The sequence below is a fragment of the Mauremys mutica genome, chromosome 10 (assembly GCF_020497125.1).
Source record: "Mauremys mutica isolate MM-2020 ecotype Southern chromosome 10, ASM2049712v1, whole genome shotgun sequence".
Taxonomy (NCBI): domain Eukaryota; kingdom Metazoa; phylum Chordata; order Testudines; family Geoemydidae; genus Mauremys; species Mauremys mutica.
This window is the reverse complement of record NC_059081.1, coordinates 61,953,148-61,975,281: the sequence shown is the minus strand read 5'-3', so window position 1 is coordinate 61,975,281 and position 22,134 is coordinate 61,953,148. Positions and strand designations below refer to the sequence as shown.

Genomic DNA, 22,134 nt, shown 5'->3' with positions numbered 1-22,134 from the left:
GCCCCAGCAGCTTGGCAATAACCTTCCCCAGCACAAGGTTGCAGCGGCTGTGACAAGGATCCTGCAATGCAGAGTGTACAGTACTGCACTAGGAGATGGTTCTGTTACACCCTGTAAATAATTGTACTATGGAATCTGCTCTGTATATACTAGAGAATTTTAGTGAACTTTGATACGGGTTTGTTCTCATTAACAAGGCAGCTTCAGCCTAGCTGCACTGGGGCTAGTTGTGAGGCGTAGTCCAACATCCTGACTCATTTTAGTGGTCAAATTCATGCCCATTTTTACCTGGGTCTTGCTGTAGTGGCCTGTTGTAGGCATAGCTATACACACGTCATTCAATACCTTGAACAAAACCACATCAAAAGGATTTTTCTTCAAGTGTAACTGCGTCAGTGTAGTTTTCTTTTTAAAAAAGAGAGCCGCGAACTGTGGACTGCTGAAAAAATGTGAGCATAGTTGAAGCAGAGGTGAGGGTAGCTTTGGGCTGATGACAAACCTTTGCTACAGCCACTCATAACAGCTGAAGCTTTACTTGCCCTGGCTTTCAGGATTCTTCAGATTTTCACCACTGCACTGCAAGCAGCAGCAGCAACTCAAAGCAGTAGGTGGGTAAAGAGATGTTATTTTGTGCCCGTTATTAGGTGGGGCCCACACTTGTACGCATTAGACTTCACACACTTCAGTTGCTGACCCTGTGACTTTTTTTTTGTTTGTTTAAGAAGTAACTTTGTATGTATTCTATTTTGTGAAAAGTTGAAGAAAACCTGAGATTTTATTCAAAGAAAAAATATGGAGATTAGCTATTTATGAGAAAACAAAAGTGTCTATTTTTATTTCTTTGTTCCTGATGGTAGAGCAAAATAAAAGGAACAACAGAGGGGGAAAATGAGAACATGCTAGAGAATGCTTCCCTCCCATTTCTTACCAGCAGGAGGCACTGAAAGGGATGTGCTGAAACTAGCCCTGAGGCAATGAAATAGGGCTTATAGGAGTAGTGCTTAGCTCCATGGGGCCCTATTCCCACACTGGGGACTCCAGGCATTATTATACAAATAAGAGTCACATTTCCCTGCAGGAAACAGGAATGCAGCTAGTGGAATCCCACTAGAAGTCCTCATGCAGGTTATAAACAAAGCCTTGTAAGGAAATGTTACAGAAATGGGGGGAGGGGGAAAACTTAGGTCTGTTCTGGGACTTTAAAAAAAAAAGGGGGGGGGTAAACACTAGTAGATCAAGAGTTGCTTTCAAGGCAAGCATTGCTGTTGGCTTGTGTCCATAACAGCTCCTGTAAAGTGCACTGCCCTGATTGTTCAAGGTAACGCCCCATAGTTAGAGCATAGGCCTTACTGTAAAATGTATGGGTCTTTTGAACTGGAATAGTGTCAGGTCCTTATCCAGCAATAAACTCAAGCACCGTACACCTGTCCTTCGGTACTTACCAGTTAACACAGTCAAGCAAGTCTCAGTCAACTAGGAGTGTATGCCAATCTCAGTCCTCGGTCCAGATTTGGTGCAGACCCACATAATCCGCAAGACAAACCCTGGAAATCTTCCTCTCCAGGAGGTAACATCTCATTTTGCAAGGATTCAGTCTAAAGGTACCGATGCTGCAGGAAGAGCATTTAAAATAGGGAGGCACAGGGTTAAGACTTGCTCACTTGTGACTAATCACGCAGCACTCAGCTATCCAGTTAGCTCTGAAGTGTGCATAGCATCGGCTGGAGTTCTGTCACCCAAGCAGCACTATCAGAAGTGATCATGGATCAAACACGGACGCTGACCTCCAAGATTATGATTCCAAGGCACCAATACCTGTCTGGCCATTCTCCATCAGTGCAAATAAGATGGTCACAGGGTCTGATCCTGCCATGCGTCAAGATCCACAGCTTCCTTTGGGTAGAGAGCCTGCAGCGCCTCTCAGAATGGGGCCTTTTCTAATAAACTAGGGCACACTCACTTTCTTTTAAATACACCCACTGGGTCTTGCCGTGTTCCAGCCTTCCCCTTTCCTGGAGTCTGCCATACTCTGGGATTTGGAGACCTGGATCTGCAGGGAGAGTTAGAATGCGTAGGTGAATAGGAGGTGTGCAGAAGTGGCACACCAAGATTCAGCACAGCACTGGCCCAGAGTTCATCCCTCCAGGTGGGGAAGGAAGCTGGTAGGCTGCTAGTCACCTGAGCTAGTCAGTCCCTTACTAACAAGTAAGGTATTGGAATAGTTTATCCCATGATTAGGCATCTCATCACTAGGTCCCCCCAGGTGTGTTCAGTCCTTATCTGTCCATTCAGACTAATGTTCTCAGGGCAGCTACTGCCTCTTCCATTGTCTTGCACAGAACCAGTCACAGCATGTAGGAGCTGGCAGGGAACAGGTGCTGTCAAGATCTTAGTCTTGTGAGCTGAAAAAGCTGCCCCTAAGTTTAGGAACTGCACTACTGGGGATAAACTCATGTATCTTGGATTAGTCTCCTCCTGCTGGGCCCCCACCAGCTGTCTTAGAACTAGGCCTAGCCTTTACAGACTGACAAGTTAGCCTAATTCGCCTCCCCCAGAGCGCTCACAACTTCTAAGATACCATGCACCAGGAGAAAGGAAGGTAAACGCGAGTGTTAAGGACAAGAGTGACAACGCTCTTAAGAAATGAGGGGTGTAATTTGGTGCACTCTATAAATCCTTTCTGCATTTCTCTCTGGTATGCCACTTGGCAGGAGAACATGTACCACATAAGGATGGATATTTCTTACTAAAACTGGGTACAGGTCACTCAAGAACTACATGAGCGATAGGGAATGGATCACTTGATTACTTTTTCTGTTCGTTCTTTCTGGGGCACATTGGCCACTGTCGGAAGACAAGATACTGGGCTAGATGGACATTTAGTCTGACCCAGTACGGCTGTTCTTGCATGGAAATTAGGTCTGAAGAGATACCACCACTTCCTTTCTGGTGGAGCTCTCTCCACTATTCAGATCTACACTTCAGCATTGACCAGCAGCCACCCCTACTTACATGCTTGGAACGTACTCTGTAGCATGTACTCCACCTCTCCTTCAGCGCTTGCCTCAAATCGCTCCCTCCTTCTCCTCCTCCACTTGCCCACATTATGCCTGATGCCTTTTCTTGGTAAAAATATGGGTGTTGACGACATTTATTCTATCCCAGGAGTACTACCCACCAAACCCACTTGAAGTGGTTCTCATACTAAATTGCCGTAGCAACAAAACACACAGTTCCTGTATCCAAAGGGCAAAGGTTGCGCTGAAGCAAGTTTGCATTCTTCAGCTGGGATTCTATCAGACTAAGCCCGTATCAATGAATGGCTGGCAGAGTGTTGATCTCCACCTAATGATACTTGTGGATGGGAGCGGAGTTGATTCTAACTAGCCTGCATTGAAACAAGCACATAGCTGGGCAATTTGCTGTCAGCGATTGAGTGTCACAACTACGACTAGAAGACAGTGTTGCAGCTCAATAAACATTTAAGTATCCAACTGTTGGATTCGTGGGCATTTTTCATTGGGTTATCTATACCCAGTACACACAGCCCAATGCACACACTGAATTAACTTGTCCTCTATAATAAAAATCTCATTTTTGTTTTTAAAGGGACATTTCCAATAGTGATTATGAATAAATTCCCTCTGAGCAATGGCTTGTTTTTGAAACAGCACGGTTGACACCTTCTATGGAGCCTTTTCTAAAAAAAGATCAGGCTTCCCGAGGAAAAGCTGGATGAGATTCCCTTTGAAACACGCAGATGCGGTCTCTCCTTAAGGTGTCTTACAGCACCAAAAAGTAAAACCCAACTTCTTTGCTGCTTCAATATAGAAAGGTCCAAAAGATTTAATATCCCCGATTTCTGAGGTTGCAAAGCGGATTTTAAAGGTTTGTCTCTTGTGTTTTTGCTGGAAAACTAGAGCACTGGAGTGGGAGTTAAGTCCTCAACCAAAGGGGAATGGATGTTGCCAGCTTTAATTTCTCACAAGCGGTTGTCAGTTTCTTTTGTTAACTCCTATTTAAACTGTTCTAAATAGATTAAAAATCACTTCCCCCTCCTCAGTAGCTCAGATTTCAAGTTGGTTATAGCAAAATCTCACTAGTTCTCCAGTCAACCACCAACTCCTCTTTACTACCGTTTTTGCAAGACTTGCTTTTCCAAAGAAAGTGTTCTAAAAATATTCAGGCCTTTATACATCATGAAGCAGCAAAAAGAGCATACCTTTTATTCCTCCCTAAGTCATTTTCAAAAGCTTTTAATGCAAAGATGTAAACCAATGGCTAAGGAGACTCAAAGCATCTGTAATATACAAACACGATCACCTACACCTAAAATGAAGAACACTGAAATATCAGTAGAAATGCAGAGAACCTAGTAAGAGATGATTCCACACAAATATCTTAGTGTAGAAATTTTATACTAGGTATTTTTCATAGGTTGGAGAGACAAAGTGGATGAAGTAATTGCTTTTATTGGACCAACTTCTGTTGAGAGAGACTGGGTTTTGAGCCACACAGAGTTCTTCAGGTCTGGGAAAGGTCCAATAAAATATATTACTTCACCCACCTTGTCTCTAATATCCTGGGACTGACAGCTAGAATTACACTGCATATAACATCTGTAGGGGTTAGTCACCAAAGGCTGGCTGAACAGTGGATTTCCATATGGGGGAGGTGGAAAGGAGAGAATGAGCATTCTGACTGATAAGTAGCAATTTGTTAGCCAGTCTGTCAGATTAATGCATCAATGAAAGTTGATGTTTAAGGTAAACTGACTTTTTCAAATGCAGATTTTATCTATTCTACATGTGTCATCAGATGCCCCATGCTGTTGCAGCACCACATATCATGCATGCTACTTGGTAACTTAAAATACCACTGAGCAAAGGCAGCACCTGATTTCAGTCTGGTTCTGAGGAGTCAGATGCAATCCCAGCCTTCTGTGAGAGCCTGTGCTAGCTACACAAAAGATCAGCAATACATCCTGCAGATTCAGATTACTTTGTGGGATATTCTTTTCCGATTCTCCCACACTGTTAGGGAGAGGTCTATTGATACATCCTAGAATCGGTCATGCGCCTAGAAACCAAGATCATAAATCCCTTTTCTTACTGTGCTATTACATCCTTCACTATTTCATCTGTCAAAGAAAAAGGTGAATACCAGGCACAGGAGAGAGTGGTTACGGACCTTGAGGCCGATGGCAACTGGGACAAATTACAGCATGGTTTTACGAAAGGTAGATCATGTCAAACCAACCTGATCTCCTTCTTTGAGAAAGTAACAGATTTTTTAGACAAAGGAAATGCGGTGGACCTAATATATCTTGATTTCAGTAAGGCGTTTGATACGGTACCGCATGAGGAATTACTGGTTAAATTGGAAAAGATGGGGATCGAAATGAAAATCCAGAGGTGGATAAGGAGCTGGTTAAAGGGGAGACTGCAGAGGGTCGTATTGAAGGGTGATCTGTCGGGTTGGAGGGGGGTTACCAGTGGAGTTCCTCAAGGTTCGGTTTTGGGTCCGATTTTATTTAATCTATTTATCGCTGACCTCGGAACCAAAAGTAGGAGTGGGCTGATAAAGTTTGCGGATGACACCAAGTTGGGAGGTATTGCCAATTCGGAAAAGGATCGGGATATCCTCCAGGGAGATTTGGATGACCTTGTAAAACTGTAGAAGCAGCAAAGAGTCCTGTGGCAAAACTGGAATATTAGTAACAAGATGAAATTCAATAATGAGAAGTGTAAGGTTATGCATTTAGGGATGACTAATAAGAATTTTAGTTATAAGCTGGGGACGCACCAGTTGGAAGTAATGGAGGAGGAGAAGGACCTAGGAGTCCTGGTTGATCGTAGGATGACTATGAGTAAGCAATGTGATGTGGCCGTTAAAAAAGCTAATGCGGTCTTGAGATGCATTAGGCGAGGTATTTCTAGTAGAAATAAGGAGGTGCTAGTCCCGTTATATAAGGCGTTGGTAAGACCTCATTTGGAGTATTGTGTGCAGTTTTGGTCTCCCATGTTTAAGAAGGATGAATTCAAACTGGAACGAGTACAAAGAAGGGCCACTAGAATGATCCGAGGAATGGAAGGACTGTCGTATGAAAGGAGACTTGAGGAGCTCGGTTTGTTTTCCTTAACCAAAAGAAGGACAAGAGGAGATATGATTGCACTCTTTAAATATATCAGAGGGATAAATACCAGGGAAGGAGAGGAATTATTTCAGCTCAGTGCTAATGTGGACACGAGGACAAACGGATATAAATTGTCAGTTAGGAAATTTAGGCTTGAAATTAGACAAAGGTTTCTAACCATCAGAGGAGTGCAATTCTGGAACAGCCTACCGAGGGAAACAGTGGGGGCGAAGGACCTCCATGACTTTAAGATTAAGCTGGATAAATTTATGGAGGGGATGGTATGATAGGATAACGGGTTTAGTCAATAGGTCAATAACGTGCCACACTGATAATTAGTTCAAAGGGTCAATGTTGGGATATTGTTAGCCCTTTCCAGAGGGTCTGGCTGGAGAGTCTTGCCCGCATGCTCGGGGTTCAGCTGATCGCCATATTTGGGGTCGGGAAGGAATTTTCCTCCAGGGTAGATTGGCAGTGGCCCTGGAGGTTTTTCGCCTTCCTCCGAAGCATGGGGCAGGGGTCGCTTGCTGGTGGATTATCTGCTACTTGAAGTCTCTAAATCACGATTTGGAGCATTCAACAGCAGAGTCAAGGGAGAGAATTAGTTCAGGAGTGGGTGGATCGGCTTATGTGGCCTGCATCTTGCAGGAGGTCAGACTAGATGATCATAACGGTCCCTTCTGATCTTGAATTCTATGATAGGTGACGCTTTCCTTAGAAGTGCCAGAAGGCACCTGCTACGTTTGTGAAAGCTGTATAACCAATCAGCAAAATAAGCACAGGAGAAAGTGTGTTTATATTCACCTCAGAAAGTTCAAATCAGGTTGCAGAGTATTAACTAAAACACAGACTTAAGAATTAGGTTACAGGTCAACCTGAAAAAAAAAATCAAAAAAATCAGAGATTGGAAATTACAAGCAGCTAACTTCGTTCCAGAGTAGATTCAAAAGGAGGACTAATGCAGCAGTGAGAGACAAGTTAGCTCCAGAAAGTTTCCTTGCATTTAAACCAAAAATCTACCAGTCACCATTAATTACTTAAACATTGTTCACAAAATGTTAACAATAAATAGGACCTGGAATCACAGAAGTTTTCGTTCATTCAGTCATACCCCTCCTTCAGCTTAACACACACAAACTGCAGTTGACTGCAAACTGTATGACCCCAGCACACACAAAACTGTTTGAAACCTCTAATATTCTTTGTTTTTGGCTGCTAAGGGGTATTTTCAGATAAAGGTGGTAAGACAAAAAATGTAACCAGCTCATATTGGGGTGGATTTCACATACCAGAGGACTAAGCTTTGGTGAGATTCTAAAGCAGCCACACAGGGCCAAATCTTCATCTTAATCTGTTCAACAAGTTATTTGCAAACAAACTCAGAGAAAATGGTACAGAACACTCTAACCACCTTTAGCTTTAATTAAAATAGAGTTTATTATTAGCTTTTTTTTTTTTAATACAAACATGAGAAAGGAAAACCACCTGAAGATGTAGCATTATTTTCAAAATTGAATCGTGATCGATACCTGAAGTTCCAAGTCCCACGGATTGCGGGCCTGGAGCTGGTAGATTTGCAAACTTTAAAATACTATACATATTTAAATAGTTTGAATGCTGCCAAATTGTTATACTCAGAAGTCCCTAATCTCAAAGGCATGGGGACCTGACAACTTATTGGACCTTGGATGGAAGCAGGGTTGAACAAAATTTGACCTAGGAACTAATGTCATTCAGTGCCTAGAATCTATCTAGAACTGGGAGAAGGAGGTATATAAGGGTTAGTACCAGGAAAAGTCTATTAACACTTATCCTGTTTAGAGCTTTGAAGTTTGAAAGGAAACTTCATCCCAAATTCTCATTCTGGGGGTATCTTCAGGAAAAGCAGAGTTACACAAGTCACTTCTCCAAAAAATAAAAAAGTCTGACAACTTATACATTTGGGGGCTGTTTTTTTAAGAACTCCTTTGAACGAAATCTTATGTGCTAATTGGGAATAGGTATCTATCCCTATCAGTGAGTCCAGGATCCTCAAACTCACTACTGTCCCACCACAAAAGTAAACCCCCATCTGAAAGCAGGAAGTCTAGGGGAACCAAAACAGACATGATAATCTTAGCATCAACTTTGTCAGAACTCCACTGCATAAAGCACAACAGACCTGTAGTGGAAGAATTCAGAGAAGCAATGCAGTTGGCTATTCATCACTGGATTGCCACATTGTTTCCAATACAGCTCTCTCTCATTCAGTGCCTCAGAAAGATATACAGGATGCATATTTTCCTAAGCAGTAGTAAAAGTATTAGAAAGTGAGAAGCACCATAGTTCACAAGAAATGCAGCATGGACCCTATACATTTGAACAATCAATACGTAACACCATTTCTCTGCTTCCAACCAAAACATTCAAAATCCTTTGACAGGCTCTACCGGAATGACACTGCTGGTACACAGTTATATCCTGCTCAAACAGCTTCTTGGTTTTGAACTCATCACCAATAATAGCAGCTTTTGAATAGCAAAACCCTTCAACACTTATCTATGCTACCATTTCAAGCTCCAGAGTGGCTTTATACTTCGTTAGAGTCCTCTCTCTTTTCTTTTTTTTTTTTTTGTGAACACTGCATTCGCTCTGACAGGCAAACGCAGCAAGATTCTGGATGACAGGGAGAAGAGGGAAGAACATTGTAACTATCGTCACGTGGTTAGTGTTTAAATTCTAAAATTTAAAACTACTCATTATTAAAAACCTCATCGTTCACAGCTATAGGCCTACACAGTAAGCAAACATCTGTGGGGGGAGGTGGGGAGCTTGTTTTTGCACCTCTGGATACATTAAAAGGAGGAGCACTGATTTGACAAGGTCCCATTTTTTGAATGGAATACGCTCCTCAGGCCCTGGGGTCCCTTGGCTGGTTTTATCCTTCCTCCCCTTTCTGGAAGACACCATCACTGCTGGCTTATGTGCATGGAGTGGTGGTATTCCTCCGGTTCACACGTACGCTGGCTTCACGGTGCTGCACCCTTCTCTCTCCTCAGGAGAGGATGGCATTAGAACGACGGATACCAACTAAATTATCAGCACTGAAAGATCGTCTCATAGCAGCTTTGGACAAGTCTTTGTATTTGTCCTCACAGAGCCTGGAGATAGCCTGTAAAATATATTCAGATACAAAAGAATGAATGCGTGAATTAGAAGCGTTCCAACATTTTAAGAAAGCTCTTACAACGGCAACGCTAATGGACTAAGCACTTACAGTGCCTATATCTTTCAGTGACACTACTGGCTGCTGCCCTGGGTATGCCATTACAAAATAGCCTTTTGTTGAGGGAAAACATTAAGGGGCTGTAGAAACTGCATCTTTAAGGATCCCTCCCCATGTTCACCCGTATCATTATTAGTCACAGGAGATTATGATTTTTAAATGCAGTTCAATCTCCACATCTCTAAGCAACTTAAATCTTATACCAGACTCTACAGCTTAATGGAAATCTTGGAACCAACTTGAAGTATGTGTGTTCATGTGCAAATTCCACTCAGAACTCCATGTAAATAGATGGGGTCTGGAGCCCAGGCTGTGGATAGGAGGCTCAGGAGGGATGCTAGAGATTCCTAAGCCCTGAAGGAAGAAGTTACAGGCGGCTGCTGGTTCCCCACCACCCCCTCTGAACATAACCATCTAGGATTCTTAGGGTGTATAGTGGAGAATTGGAAAGGGAAATTTATTAGGGCTGGTGTTTTTGCACTTCCTGAGCCCGCCAACTTTTTGCTGACATTTGTAAACCAGCACAAAGGGTTTGTGAATCCAATAAGGAGAGCCTGGTGCTGAACTGTACCGTACCATCCGCCCTCCTTTAGTGCAGGTAATGTCCTATTAACACAGGTCTGAGAATTGTATTTAGTATTTGAACTGCTTTAACTAAACTGCAGGGCAGCTCTGTTTACTGAACGATTAAAGCAGCATGTACACTGGTGCAGTTATTCTCGTAGTGAGATTCCCATTAAATGTGTGCGTCAACTAATTCGATTAGAAACGCCTCAGGACAGTGTTTCAAGCCCTGATTGGGGCCTCTATAATGCAAATAAATAAACACAGAAGAGTGTCACTTTCTATTTGTATGCTGAGCCATTACTATTAGGCTCAGAATATCAGTTGTGAGTATTAACTTCCATTAAAAATTTACCACCATCACCAGATGAGCTTTCACAGCTCTTCATTCAGTAAAAAAAGATTGCACCTTCTCTCGAGGGTAGCACCCATTCTGCACAGCCCAATATTCTCAAAGTTCAAAAGGTGAGCAGCGCTTCTCAGCATGAATAGATTGCTAAGTGTATTCTAAAATAATTATTTACATTTCTTTCTGTCAACCTCCTTCTGGAGGCATTCATTTGGCTCAAGAGTGGCATGCTTTGAGACACTGGCTGCACAAGCCCCCGCTGCAAGACCAGACAAAACCTCGCTTTGGCATTAATGCTAGCATATCCATCATAAAGGAACCCGTGTGGCACATTAAGCCCCACTTCTCCATATGGTGCAAATCCGTTTTCAATCTGCTGGAATACTAATTCACTGCTTAAAACAAGCTCCCAAACTGACCTGTGTGTATTTTTAAGCCAAAGGCAGGTTTGTTTTTAAATTCAGAAAAAAAACATTTAGCAAATACTTGGTAAATTGTAAACGTTTTAAATCACAGACTATGCAGTAAATATTTTTCATACATACGCACATTAGTGAGTATGTTGTGATAAGTCCTATCCTGTTCTGAAAACCATTCGGTGAAGTAATATTGAATAACAGGCACCCAAATATTTGCAGCAAAGAAGTGCAAAACAGGGGCTCACACCTGTCGAGAAGTCATCTACTTCTGCCTACGTACTGAACAGATTAGAGAACAATTTTCTGAGGAATAGTATTATTGGAGTGCTCAAATATAAAAACAATTTGTAGGACGGTAGTACCTGGGAACCCCCGTCCTGGACCTGTACCTCGCTGTGCAAGGCGTTGGTACAAACAGCTAAAGAAAGAGCTCCCTGCCCAGAGGTGCACTATAATCACAGAAGCAGTTAGTGACAGTATTAGCTTTAACGTTACTTAAAAGGTTAAAAAAAACACAATGAAAAGCAAAACAAAATGCGCAGAAAGATAATGAAGTGATATAGTTCCATTTTTAGGCACATCTTGCCTACTGTTTTAAAGGATCAGTAAGTGATTACATAACACTTCTGAAATGCAGCCATTTCTGAAATGGAGTTAAGAACCCAGCATGCTGTACAATTTTTGTGGTATGGATGAAAAGTGGTTTGGGCCCTGGATGAAAAGTGGTTTGGGCCAAGAATAACGTAGCAAAACTCTATTATGAAAGGGGCTGTCGGACCTTTTAGTGTCTACACAGAGTCTTTGTTTTTAAGGTCTCAAATTAAAGACCAAACTGCATGGTAGTCAATGTATCTACCACAGAAAGAGAAGGGATGGCGTTGACCCTGACAGAAGTTTTGCCTGGGGTTCCCATGTAAAGGACGGTTACTCACCGTAGTAACTGTTGTTCTTCGAGATGTGTTGCTCCTATCCATTCCAGTTAGGTGTGCGTGCCGCGCGTGCACGGCTCTCCGGAACATTTTTACCCTAGCAACTCCGGCGGGCCGGCTGGGCGCCCCCTGGAGTGGCGCCGCTATAGCGCTGGATATATACCCCAGCCGGCCCGTCCGCTCCTCAGTTCCTTCTTGCCGGCTACTCCGACAGTGGGGAAGGAGGGCGGGTCTGGAATGGATAGGAGCAACACATCTCGAAGAACAACAGTTAGGACGGTTACTCACCGTAGTTTCTTCTTCGAGTGATTGCTCCTATGCATTCCATTTAGGTGATTCCCAAGCCTTACCTAGGCGGTGGGGTCGGAGTGAGACGTGGCCGAGTGTAGGACTGCTGAGCCGAAGGCTGCATCGTCTCGAGAATGTTGCACCAACGCGTAGTGGGAAGCGAAGGTGTGTACAGAAGACCAGGTGGCCGCTCTACAGATGTCCTGGATGGGGACATGGGCCAGGAAGGCGGCCGACGAGGCGTGCGCCCTCGTCGAGTGTGCGGTGAGTCGGCATGGGGGGACGCGAGCAAGCTCGTAGCACGTTCGTATACATGACGTCACCCAGGATGAAATCCGCTGCAAGGAGACCAGCTCGCCTTTCATGCGATCGGCAATCGCCACAAATAGCTGGGTCGAATGCCGGAAGGGCTTCGTCCGGTCGATGTAAAAAGCGAGGGCCCTGCGGACGTCCAGGGTGTGGAGCTGCTGCTCCCGAAGCGAGGCGTGCGGCTTCGGAAAGAAGACCGGGAGGAAGATCTCTTGGTTGAGGTGGAAGGCCGACACCACCTTGGGGAGGAAGGCCGGGTGCGGTCGAAACTGCACCTTGTCCCCATGGAAGACGGTATACGGGGGACCCGCCGTCAGGGCGCGGAGTTCCGAGACTCGTCTGGCGGATGTGATTGCCACGAGGAAGGCCGTCTTCCAGGTGAGATGAAGCAGAGAGCACGTGGCCAGGGGCTCGAAGGGTGGTCTCATCATTTGAGCCAGAACCAGGTTTAAATCCCAAGTTGGAGTAGCATGACGTACTGGCGGGTACAGACGGTCTAGACCTTTAAGGAAGCGGGCAACCATCGGGTTAGAGAAGACGGACTGGCCTCCTATGGCGGGCCGAAAGGCCGACAGAGCCGCCAGGTGCACCTTCAGGGAAGAGATCGCGAGACCTTGACCTTTCAGGTACCAGAGGTAGTCGAGGATGGTCGGGATGGGGACCAAGAACGGGTTAAGACCTCGTTGGTCGCACCAGATCGCGAAGCGTTTCCACTTCGCGAGGTAGGTAGAGCACGTCGAAGGCTTTCTACTTTCGAGCAGAACTTGTTGCACCGCCAACGAACAACCCCTTTCTGCGTTGGTCAACCATTCAGGAACCAAGCTGTAAGATGCAGCGACTGCAGGTTCGGGTGACAAAGCCTGCCGAGGTCCTGAGTAATGAGGTCCGGCCATAACGGAAGGGGAATGGGATCCCTAACTGACAACTCGAGCAGCAAGGTGTACCAGTGCTCTCTCGGCCAGGCCGGAGCGACGAGTATTACGCGGGCCCTGTCCCTCCGAAGCTTGAGTAACACCCGGTGTACGAGCGGAAACGGGGGGAACGCGTAGAGGAGGGGATCCGTCCATGGCAGGAGGAACGCATCTGAGAGGGAGCCCAGAGCTTGACCCTGGTACGAGCAGAACCTGTGGCACTTCCTGTTGGCCCTGGAGGCAAACAGGTCTATCTGGGGAAACCCCCACCTCTGGAAGATTGTGTAAGCCACATCTGGGCGAAGGGACCACTCGTGGGAGGCGAAGGACCTGCTGAGATGGTCGGCCAATGTGTTCTGCACCCCCGGCAGAAAAAACGCTTCTAGGCGAATCGAGTGGGTCACGCAAAGATCCCATAGGAGCATCGCTTCCTTGCAAAGCAGGGAGGATCGGGCTCCGCCCTGCTTGTTCACATAGAACATTGCTGTGGTGTTGTCTGTGTACACCGCTACACAGTGGTCCTGTAGGTGGGCCCGAAAGGCGAGACACGCCAAGCGGATCGCTCTCAGCTCCCGGACGTTGATGTGGAGGGAGAGCTCCCGGGCTGACCAGAGACCCTGGGTGTGTAGGTCTCCTATGTGAGCACCTCATCCCAGCGCCGAGGCGTCTGTGGTCAGGGTGACAGACGGGCGAGGATGGCGGAACGGGACCCCTGCGCAGACAATCCCCGGATCCAGCCACCAGGTGAGCGTCTGGAGAGTGGGCTTTGTAACTGTCACCACCATGTCTATGGGGTCGCGATGGGGGCGGTACACCGATGCCAGCCACATTTGGAACGGGCGAAGCCGCAGCCTTGCGTGCGCGGTCACAAACGTGCACGCTGCCATGTGACCCAGCAGGCGCAGGCAGGATCGCACCGTCGTTGTAGGGAAGGCCTGCAGTGCCCGTATGAGCGAGACCATCGTCTCGTGCCGAGGACGAGGGAGGCAGGCTCTGGCCAGAGTGGAGTCGAGGACTGCGCCTATGAATTCCACTCTTTGCGCCGGAACTAAGTGGGACTTTTCGGCGTTGATAAGTAGGCCGAGAGACCGGAACAGATGCAGTATCTCGGACACCTGAGCCGTCACCAGCTCTTGGGAGCGACCACGAATCAGCCAGTCGTCGAGATACGGGTACACATGTATTCGACGACGGCGGAGGGCTGCGGCCACGACCGCCATACACTTGGTCAACACTCTCGGTGCGATGGAGAGGCCGAAGGGTAGTACCGCAAACTGGTAGTGAGCGTCGTTGACCACGAAGCGCAGGTAGCGTCTGTGGGTAAATTGCCACATGGAAGTATGCATCCTTCATGTCGAGGGCGGCAAACCAGTCTCCCGGATCCAAGGAAGGAATAATGGTCCCCAAGGTCACCATACGAAACCTGAGCTTGCACAGGTGTCTGTTGAGCTCCCGGAGGTCTAAGATGGGACGAAGACCTCCTTTCGCCTTGGGGATGAGAAAGTATCTGGAATAGAATCCCCTGCCCCGCTTGCTGCGAGGCACCTCCTCTATAGCACCCACGCTCAGAGTCTCGACCTCCTGTAAGAGGACTTGCTCGTGAGAGGGGTCCCTGAAGAGGGACGGGGAAGGTGGGTGGGAGGGAGGGGACGAAACAAACTGCAGGCGGTAGCCGTGCTGGACGGTGTTGAGGACCCAGCTGTCCGATGTTATGGAGCACCACGCCTGGAGGAAGTGGGAAAGGCGATTTGAAAATAATAGGGATGGATCCTGGGGGGAGAGTGATGGGCCGTCCTCAGGCGTCCCATCAAAAGGCTGGTTTCGGGCCTTGAGGGGGCCCTGGGTCTGGTTACGCCTACCCCCCCGACAGCCTGCGGCAGTAGGGGGCCGTCCGGCGATTGTTAAATGGCCTAGACCTGGCCTGGGTGAAGGGCCGGTAGGGCTGCTGCCGGAACGGCCGTCTCTGGGTGGCCGGCGTGTGCATGCCCAAAGTTCGAATAGCAATCCTCCCATCCTTCAGGGTCTTAATTCTCGAGTCCGTCTTCTCTGAGAAGAGACCCTGTGTATCGAAGGGGAGGTCCTGGAGGGTGTATTGCACCTCCGTCGGCAAGGTGGAGGATTGCAGCCACGCAATGCGCCGCATGGTTATGCCGGAAGCCATAGTTCTGGCTCCTGAGTCCGCGGAGTCCAAGGCTGCCCGAATTAAGGTCCGGGAGGCCGTCCTGCCCTCGTCCAGGAGCGCCGAGGATTCCCGGCGGGAGTCTTGCGGGGTCAGCTCCGAAAATTTACCCAGGCACCCCAAGATGTTAAAAGTGTACCGGGAAAGGAGCGCCATTTGGTTCGCTATGCGGAGCTGAAGGCCACCCGAATAGATCTTTCGCCCCAACAGGTCTATGCACCGCGACTCCTTAGATTTTGGCGCAGCGGCCGGCTGCCCGTGCCTCTCCCGGTCGTTCACCGACTAGACCACCAGAGAGTCCGGGGTTGGGTGCATGTACAAGTACTCGTACCCTTTGGGCAGGATGGAATATTTCCTCTCCACACCCTCGCGCCGTGGGGGGGGACTGAGGAAGGCGACTGCCAGATTGTAGCATTATTCCGCTGTATCGTGCGGATAAAGGGCAATGCCACTCTTATGGGGGCCTCCGCTCCCACGACATCAGTTACTGGGTCATCGTCCTCTGTGACCTCCTCAATGGGCAGGTTAATAGCCTTTGCCACATGGCGGAGAAGGTCCTGGTGTGCCTTTAGGTCAATAGGCGGGGGTTCGGATGGTGATGCCCCCGCCACCGCCTTGTCGGGTGAGGAGGACGAGGAGCGGCCTGGCAGCACCTCGTCAGATGTTTGCTCTGCCCTTGGGCGATCAGCCGCCACGGCCTCCTGCCCCAACGCCGGGCCTTGAGGCGAGTTGGTCTTTCCCGTTGGAGACGGGGGGGGCCTGCTGACTGTGGCCTCCGGCACCGAACGCTCCGTACCCGCCTGCCTCGGCGGAAGGGGAGGCCCTCGTTCGTGTTGGGCCCAGGGAACCCAATATCCCCACTGTTGGGGTCCATGGTCCCGACCTTGAGACTCTGCCCTGAAGTCCATTGCACTGCCCTCAGGGGAAGCGATGGAGGGCCCACGAGAGGGCCAGGGAGGAGCTGAGGCGATCCCCGAGCGTGCGACCGATACCGGCGTCAAGTGTCTAGCCGGTGTCGAAGGTCGGTGTCGGTCATCGCGTGACCTAATCGGGGAGCGGGACCTGCGTGTGGCGTGGTACCGGGAGCTCGACCGACGGCGCCGGGAGGTCGACCGACGGCGCCGGGAGGTCGACCGACGGCGCCGGGAGGTCGACCTCGACCTCGAGCGGCGGCGGCGGGAGTGGCTCCGGGAGTCTCGGTGCCGAAAGCGGTCTTTGGAACCGGACCTCTTGCGGTGCCGGTGACTCGGTGACCGGGAGCGGGACCGTTGCCGGGACTGCGACCGGTGCCGAGACGGGGAACGGCGTCGCGAGGTCGATCGTCTTCCGGATCGGGATCGGCGCGGCGGCGACCGTCTCCGAGAGTGGGACCGGGATCGAGACCGAATCCTGGAGCGCCGACCGTCTCGCTCGTCAGGGGAAGGAGGCCGCATCATCAGCGGTTTGCCCACTGACTTAAGGGCCCGCACCGGCGGTGCCGGGGGCCGGAGGCTTTGAGCTTCCGCGAGCTCGATTAGCTCCCTCGCCGTCGCAAACGCCTCAGGCGTGGACGGGATCCGCAGCTCATCCTCGGTGGGTACCGGGGAGCTGGGTGGTGCCGGACTCGACGGCCCTTGCGGCGCCGGAGTCGACGGCACCGTGCACTGCCTCAGCCTGAACCGTTTTTGTCGGAGGCGGCTGGGCTAACGGTCTCTGCGGACGCTTTGCAGAGGCCGTCTTCGGCGCCTTATGCTTCCTTCCTGGGGAGAGGGAGCGGTGCCGGGACGTCGGTGCCGGGTGTCGAGGGGCTTCGGCACCGGAGCGGCTCGGTGCTGCCGGTGCGCTGGTCGCCGAGGAAGGCTTCGGCGCCGGTGGAGTTGGCGCCGGAGGCTGGAGCGAAGCCTCCATCAGCAGTTGCTTGAGGCGAGAGTCCCGCTCCTTCCTCGTTCGGGGTTTGAAGGCCACGCAGATCGGGCACTTGTCAGTCCTGTGTGACTCCCCCAGGCAGCGAAGGCAGGAGTCATGTGGATCACTCACCGGCATGTGCCGCTGGCAAGCCGCGCAGGGCTTGAATCCCGGTGCCCCGGGCATAAGCCCGCACCGGGAGTGGAAGAAGAGGGCTAACCCCTCTAATTCCCTACTTACACTATTAACTACTAAACTTGACTAACTATACAACTATACTAACTAAGTAATGAACTATATATAAAAGAAGAGATGGAGAAACGCTAGGGCTGTGGAGGTAAGGGAGCACTCCACTGTTCCAACTGGCCGTCACGGGCGGTAAGAAGGAACTGAGGAGCGGACGGGCCGGCTGGGGTATATATCCAGCGCCATAGTGGCGCCACTTCAGGGGGCGCCCAGCCGGCCCGCCGGAGTTGCTAGGGTAAAAATGTTCCGGAAAGCTGTGCACGCACGGCGCGCACACCTAAATGGAATGCATAGGAGCAATCACTCGAAGAAGAATTTATATGTCGTTCAAACGGCTCTCCTTGCCTAGTACCCTAGCATCATGTTAAAGCAACCATGAAGAAAGGCTTGTGCTGTGAAAAGCAACGTCTGTTTTAATTCAGTGAGCTTGAATACTAGAGAACAGTAATGGAGCTCTTGGGCAGTCATAAGGACTCTCTGGCAGGGGGTATTTTTACTAGCCAAGTTCTGCTAGGTCAGTAATAGTACATAACATTCTCGTGGAGATTCAAGATTATTCATAACAGTGCTTTCCATTGATAAAGGGATATCAGTTCAGTGATTTTTTTCAAGTTGTGAAATGAAACGACCACCTCCACAGTTGCTACCAAACAGCCAGTGTAATAAATCATCATTAGGAGCAGTAAGTACTCCTTTAAAGCTAAAAGGAGCTGTGCACTGGGTGCTATGGAAACTTCAACAGGTTTGAATAGGATGTTTTAGGGCGCTTGGAAAGGAGACGTGACCAGGGAAAGAGAGAAAAACAGTCCATTCCGAATACAGCTTTTACTATTAAGTGGCCAAGCCGAACTACAGTTCCAGAAACGAATGCCTCGTGTTTTATTTAAAGGACCTAAATAGACTGTAGCTCCTCTTACTCCATCTCCTCAGGATATCTGCTTAAGTTATAAAGCATCAATGTGTTTTACAGGCGACAACTCCCATTATTAAGGGGTTAAAACTCTCTAATACACGACTCTAAAAGCTTTTTAGTTTTGCTAATCACCACATAATACAATTAGCCAGAGAAGCTGTTATTATGCAGACACACGAGTGCCCAGCTCACCAAGTCTCAGGCCATTACCTCCAGTTTCTGTGCTCTCTCTTTACTAAGAGGCTCCAGCAGAAAATTCAGGTTGTTGTCATCTGCTAAGGAGCGAAGATCAAAGTAGTATTTGGCATAAACACTGGCAGGAACATTGATATTAAACTGCAGCAGCTCCAAGAAGTGTCTTTCCATCTCATTCCTAAAAGGGGTCGCAGGGAAACAAGGAAATGGGATTCAACATTTGCAACCAAGTCAAGCTGAACACATAGATCACAAAGCACTTTCACAGGTACCGGTTCTACAACAGCCCTTCAAATTCTGGACTGTACTACTGTTTTCAAAACACAATGGATTAATTCACTAGTGCTCAAAAGCAGGTACAGCTTCTGAGCCCCAGCACCTCCAGCTTAGGGAGAAAGGTCATTGCACGGTTGCACACTCACTCTACTGACTTAGAAGGTTCATTCTTCAGACTTCCATTAGGGCAGCTGTACAATTCCTACTCCATTCTCATTCTCTCAGAAGGCCCTACTATAGCAGTCAGATGAAAGGAATGATGTATGCTATTTATTAGCTCTGAAGAACTTGCAGACATTTTCACCGGGCTGATAACAGGAAGGGGGTTTATTGAAGTAGAGGCGGACCAACAAAAGGAGTAGTCATATCACCACGGCAACAAATGGATCTATGAAGAGCTGCCGCTATTATCTCAGAGAAAAAAGCCTCTTGAGGCAACATGGATTCATCTCCAATAAGTAAATAAATAAGCAAGCAGCATTAGGTGGGAAAAGGAATTTTCTTCTCAATGGCATTAGGCAGGATAACAAAGTACCTCTGTCAGAGCACAGGCATTATTTTTGACTCACTATGCTATCGGTAGTGTCCAAATCATTTGGAGAGAGGGAAGTAGGAAGCGGCCTGTTACATGGAAAAAAAAGCTCTTTGGCTATTGCAGGTATCGAACAGACCAGAAATGTTTTACAAAGAAATAAAAAGTTTTAAAATTAACCTAAAAAATAAACTGGTACCTGGAATAGGCAATTAAGTTCAACGCTAACTGAGAACAGCTCCATAGTCCCCAAGACTAATACACAAGCGAGCAGATGAATAAACAAACTGTATGCAATTTGAAAAGTAAGTCACAAAAAAATTCAGTAAGTTGTTCTTGCTCTTTGGAAGCGTTTAAGATGGCCCCACCAGAGAAGGAAAAACAAACTGAGGAATCATCCAGATTGTGTCTCGGGTTGGATGGCTGGTCTCATAATGTGACTAGCAGCTTTGTGTTTGTTTCTAGCAGGGTGGACTTGAGTCCCATTGAACCTACTGCCAAAATTAATTTCCTGTTCATATGGTCATAAGCCTATAGAAATGTAAATCAGATAATGTTTTGATGATCAGCTGATCAGGGCTTGAAGAGCATTTATTCATGGGATAAATCATCACCCCTTTTGTTCTTGCTACACTAATACATTTTAATTGTGTAAAAATACAATACTTCATAGGATTAACAAGTCTGTTAATAGCAGTTTCAAAAACATCTAGCAAAAGCATAATACCCATGTGTTTTCTGTACAAATGTAGGTAGCCAAAAGAATGAACAGCATGTTCCCTCTTTTGCACAATGTAATTCACAGGATTAGCAGCTGCACGGTTAATTTTGTCACTGATTAGAGACAAACTGCATCAAGGCAGAAAAGTTTATAGCAAAGAAGGGTTTCCAAATATCAAATTAATTTTCTTTTAAATTTTTCAATTAAGAAATTAAGAAAGTGTCTTTAGGTCCAAACTTTCTTCTGGGGCGATTGAGGTGAGGCAGAGGATGATGATACACAGAATGTCGATGATTTACTTTTGGTCATGTTGCCTCTCCATTTGCCCTTCATATAAAAATTAAATTCATATACTCATAAGAGGACTTTAGGTAGCGTTCACTTTCCACAGCTCCAAAAAGCGAATTTTCTAACAGCTAACCAATGCATTTGGGACCCCAAGTACCATACCACACTGCAAAATTAAGCACTTCAGTGGTGTTATAAATAGAAAGTGAGTTTATTTCTGCAATATGCCTTCTTCTGTGGCACTGCCTACTTGGTTTATAAGTGGCTATAGACCTGTAAAGCATCTTTTTCATCCGTTCTGCAATTACCACTCTCAGGTAGGTAGGGGTGTGAATGAAAGATCATAGTCCTCGATCTTCCAAATTTCAGCTCAAAGAGAAAATGAAGCACACAGGCTACTAGGAATCAGCTAGGTCTAACAGCTGTAGAGAGTGAAAGGCTTTATTTGCACACAAAAGTTGCACCAAACTGATTTAAGTGGAACTGGTATAAACCCTTGTGACACTCAAACTGATTTAAGAGTGTTTACACAAGGAGTTACACCAGTTTAGTTAGACTGGTTTCTAAACTGATTGAGGGCTTGTCTATACAGGGAAATTTACCAGCAGAATAACTATAGCAGTATAATTATTTAGTATGGGTCCACTGGCAAGTTTCCCCATTTAGTTAAAATCAGAGCAGCTTGTGTTTAGACATGGCCCAAATGTTTGGAAAATAAGTTGCACTGGGACTGCTGCTCTGGTGTCACTCAAGCAATAAGGCTCTGCTTAAATTTGCAGCAAACTTAGCACTTGCTACAAAGCTGTCTCCAACATCTGAACATGACCATTTCTGAAATTCTTTCCCAAGTATTTCACTCAGTAGGATTAACAAACAAAAGGACTTAATTCCCACTATTGGAAAAGTAGTTTAAAAATAGCAGAACAGCTAATACTGGCAAAAAAATACACTGCCAAGTACTAATTAAAGGGACACCGAGATTGAATTGGGCTTAAGTTAGGTTTGGTTAAGAGGAAATCACTTACCAGTAGCAGTTTCCTAAAGATCTAGATCACATTAGGCCACCACAATTGGGTCTGTTCTGCACAAACTCCAAGATCAGAGTTCTAAGCTTCTAGTTTCAAGCAGGGGCTAAACCCCTGCAGTGAAACGTAAGCCACCTCCTAGAATGCCAGCTCCTTTCAATCCAATGGTGGAAAGTTTTTCCATGTGCACGAGAGACTTGATCAAAAAGATCACAGACCCTTCAACTCAGCACCTGTCCACACTAGGGAAAAACATCTTTAAAAAATTAACTTATTTTCAGCCCTATGTCAATTCAATTTGTTCCCAGCAGGGTTAGAGGATGAGAGGCTGGCTGTTAACAGTCAGCAGGATTCCCCAGCATTGCCAACCCCAGTTCAGCTGTACCAGGGATACCTGTGGGAAATTTTTCAAGAATGCTGTTAGTGTAGACACGTGCTTTGAGGTAAGATGAATGGTGATTTATCACAACTGCTATCTGCTAGAAGAACACCAGTTCCACTTCTCTTCTCCAAAACAGTCAATAGAGCCCCATTCTTGAAGACCAGTCTGCAGGAAAGGGGTGCGTATAAAAAAGGCAGACAGACTAAAAGCCAAGGGAAATACCTTGAACAGTAACAAAGGAATGTTTTTGGTGTGAAGGATGATAAACACAAAAGGGTGGTTGGTTTTAAAAAGGATCATTATCTCAAATGACTTTTCTGATA

The 22,134-nt window shown here is 47.1% G+C and overlaps 1 protein-coding gene across 2 annotated transcripts in view; it reads right to left on the bottom strand.

Moving 5' to 3' along the window:
* Positions 1 to 7,554: 7,554 nt before the first annotated feature.
* Positions 7,555 to 22,134, bottom strand: part of CCNYL1 (cyclin Y like 1) — a 52,396-nt gene continuing 37,816 nt past the window's right edge. For both annotated transcript variants that reach the window (XM_045033049.1, XM_045033050.1), the window contains exons 9-10: positions 18,603 to 18,765; positions 7,555 to 9,287 (exon numbers count right to left, since the gene is read on the bottom strand). In XM_045033049.1, coding sequence (XP_044888984.1) covers positions 9,171 to 9,287; positions 18,603 to 18,765 — 280 coding nt within the window. In that variant the 3' untranslated portion in view covers positions 7,555 to 9,170. The remainder of the gene's footprint in view (positions 9,288 to 18,602; positions 18,766 to 22,134) is intronic.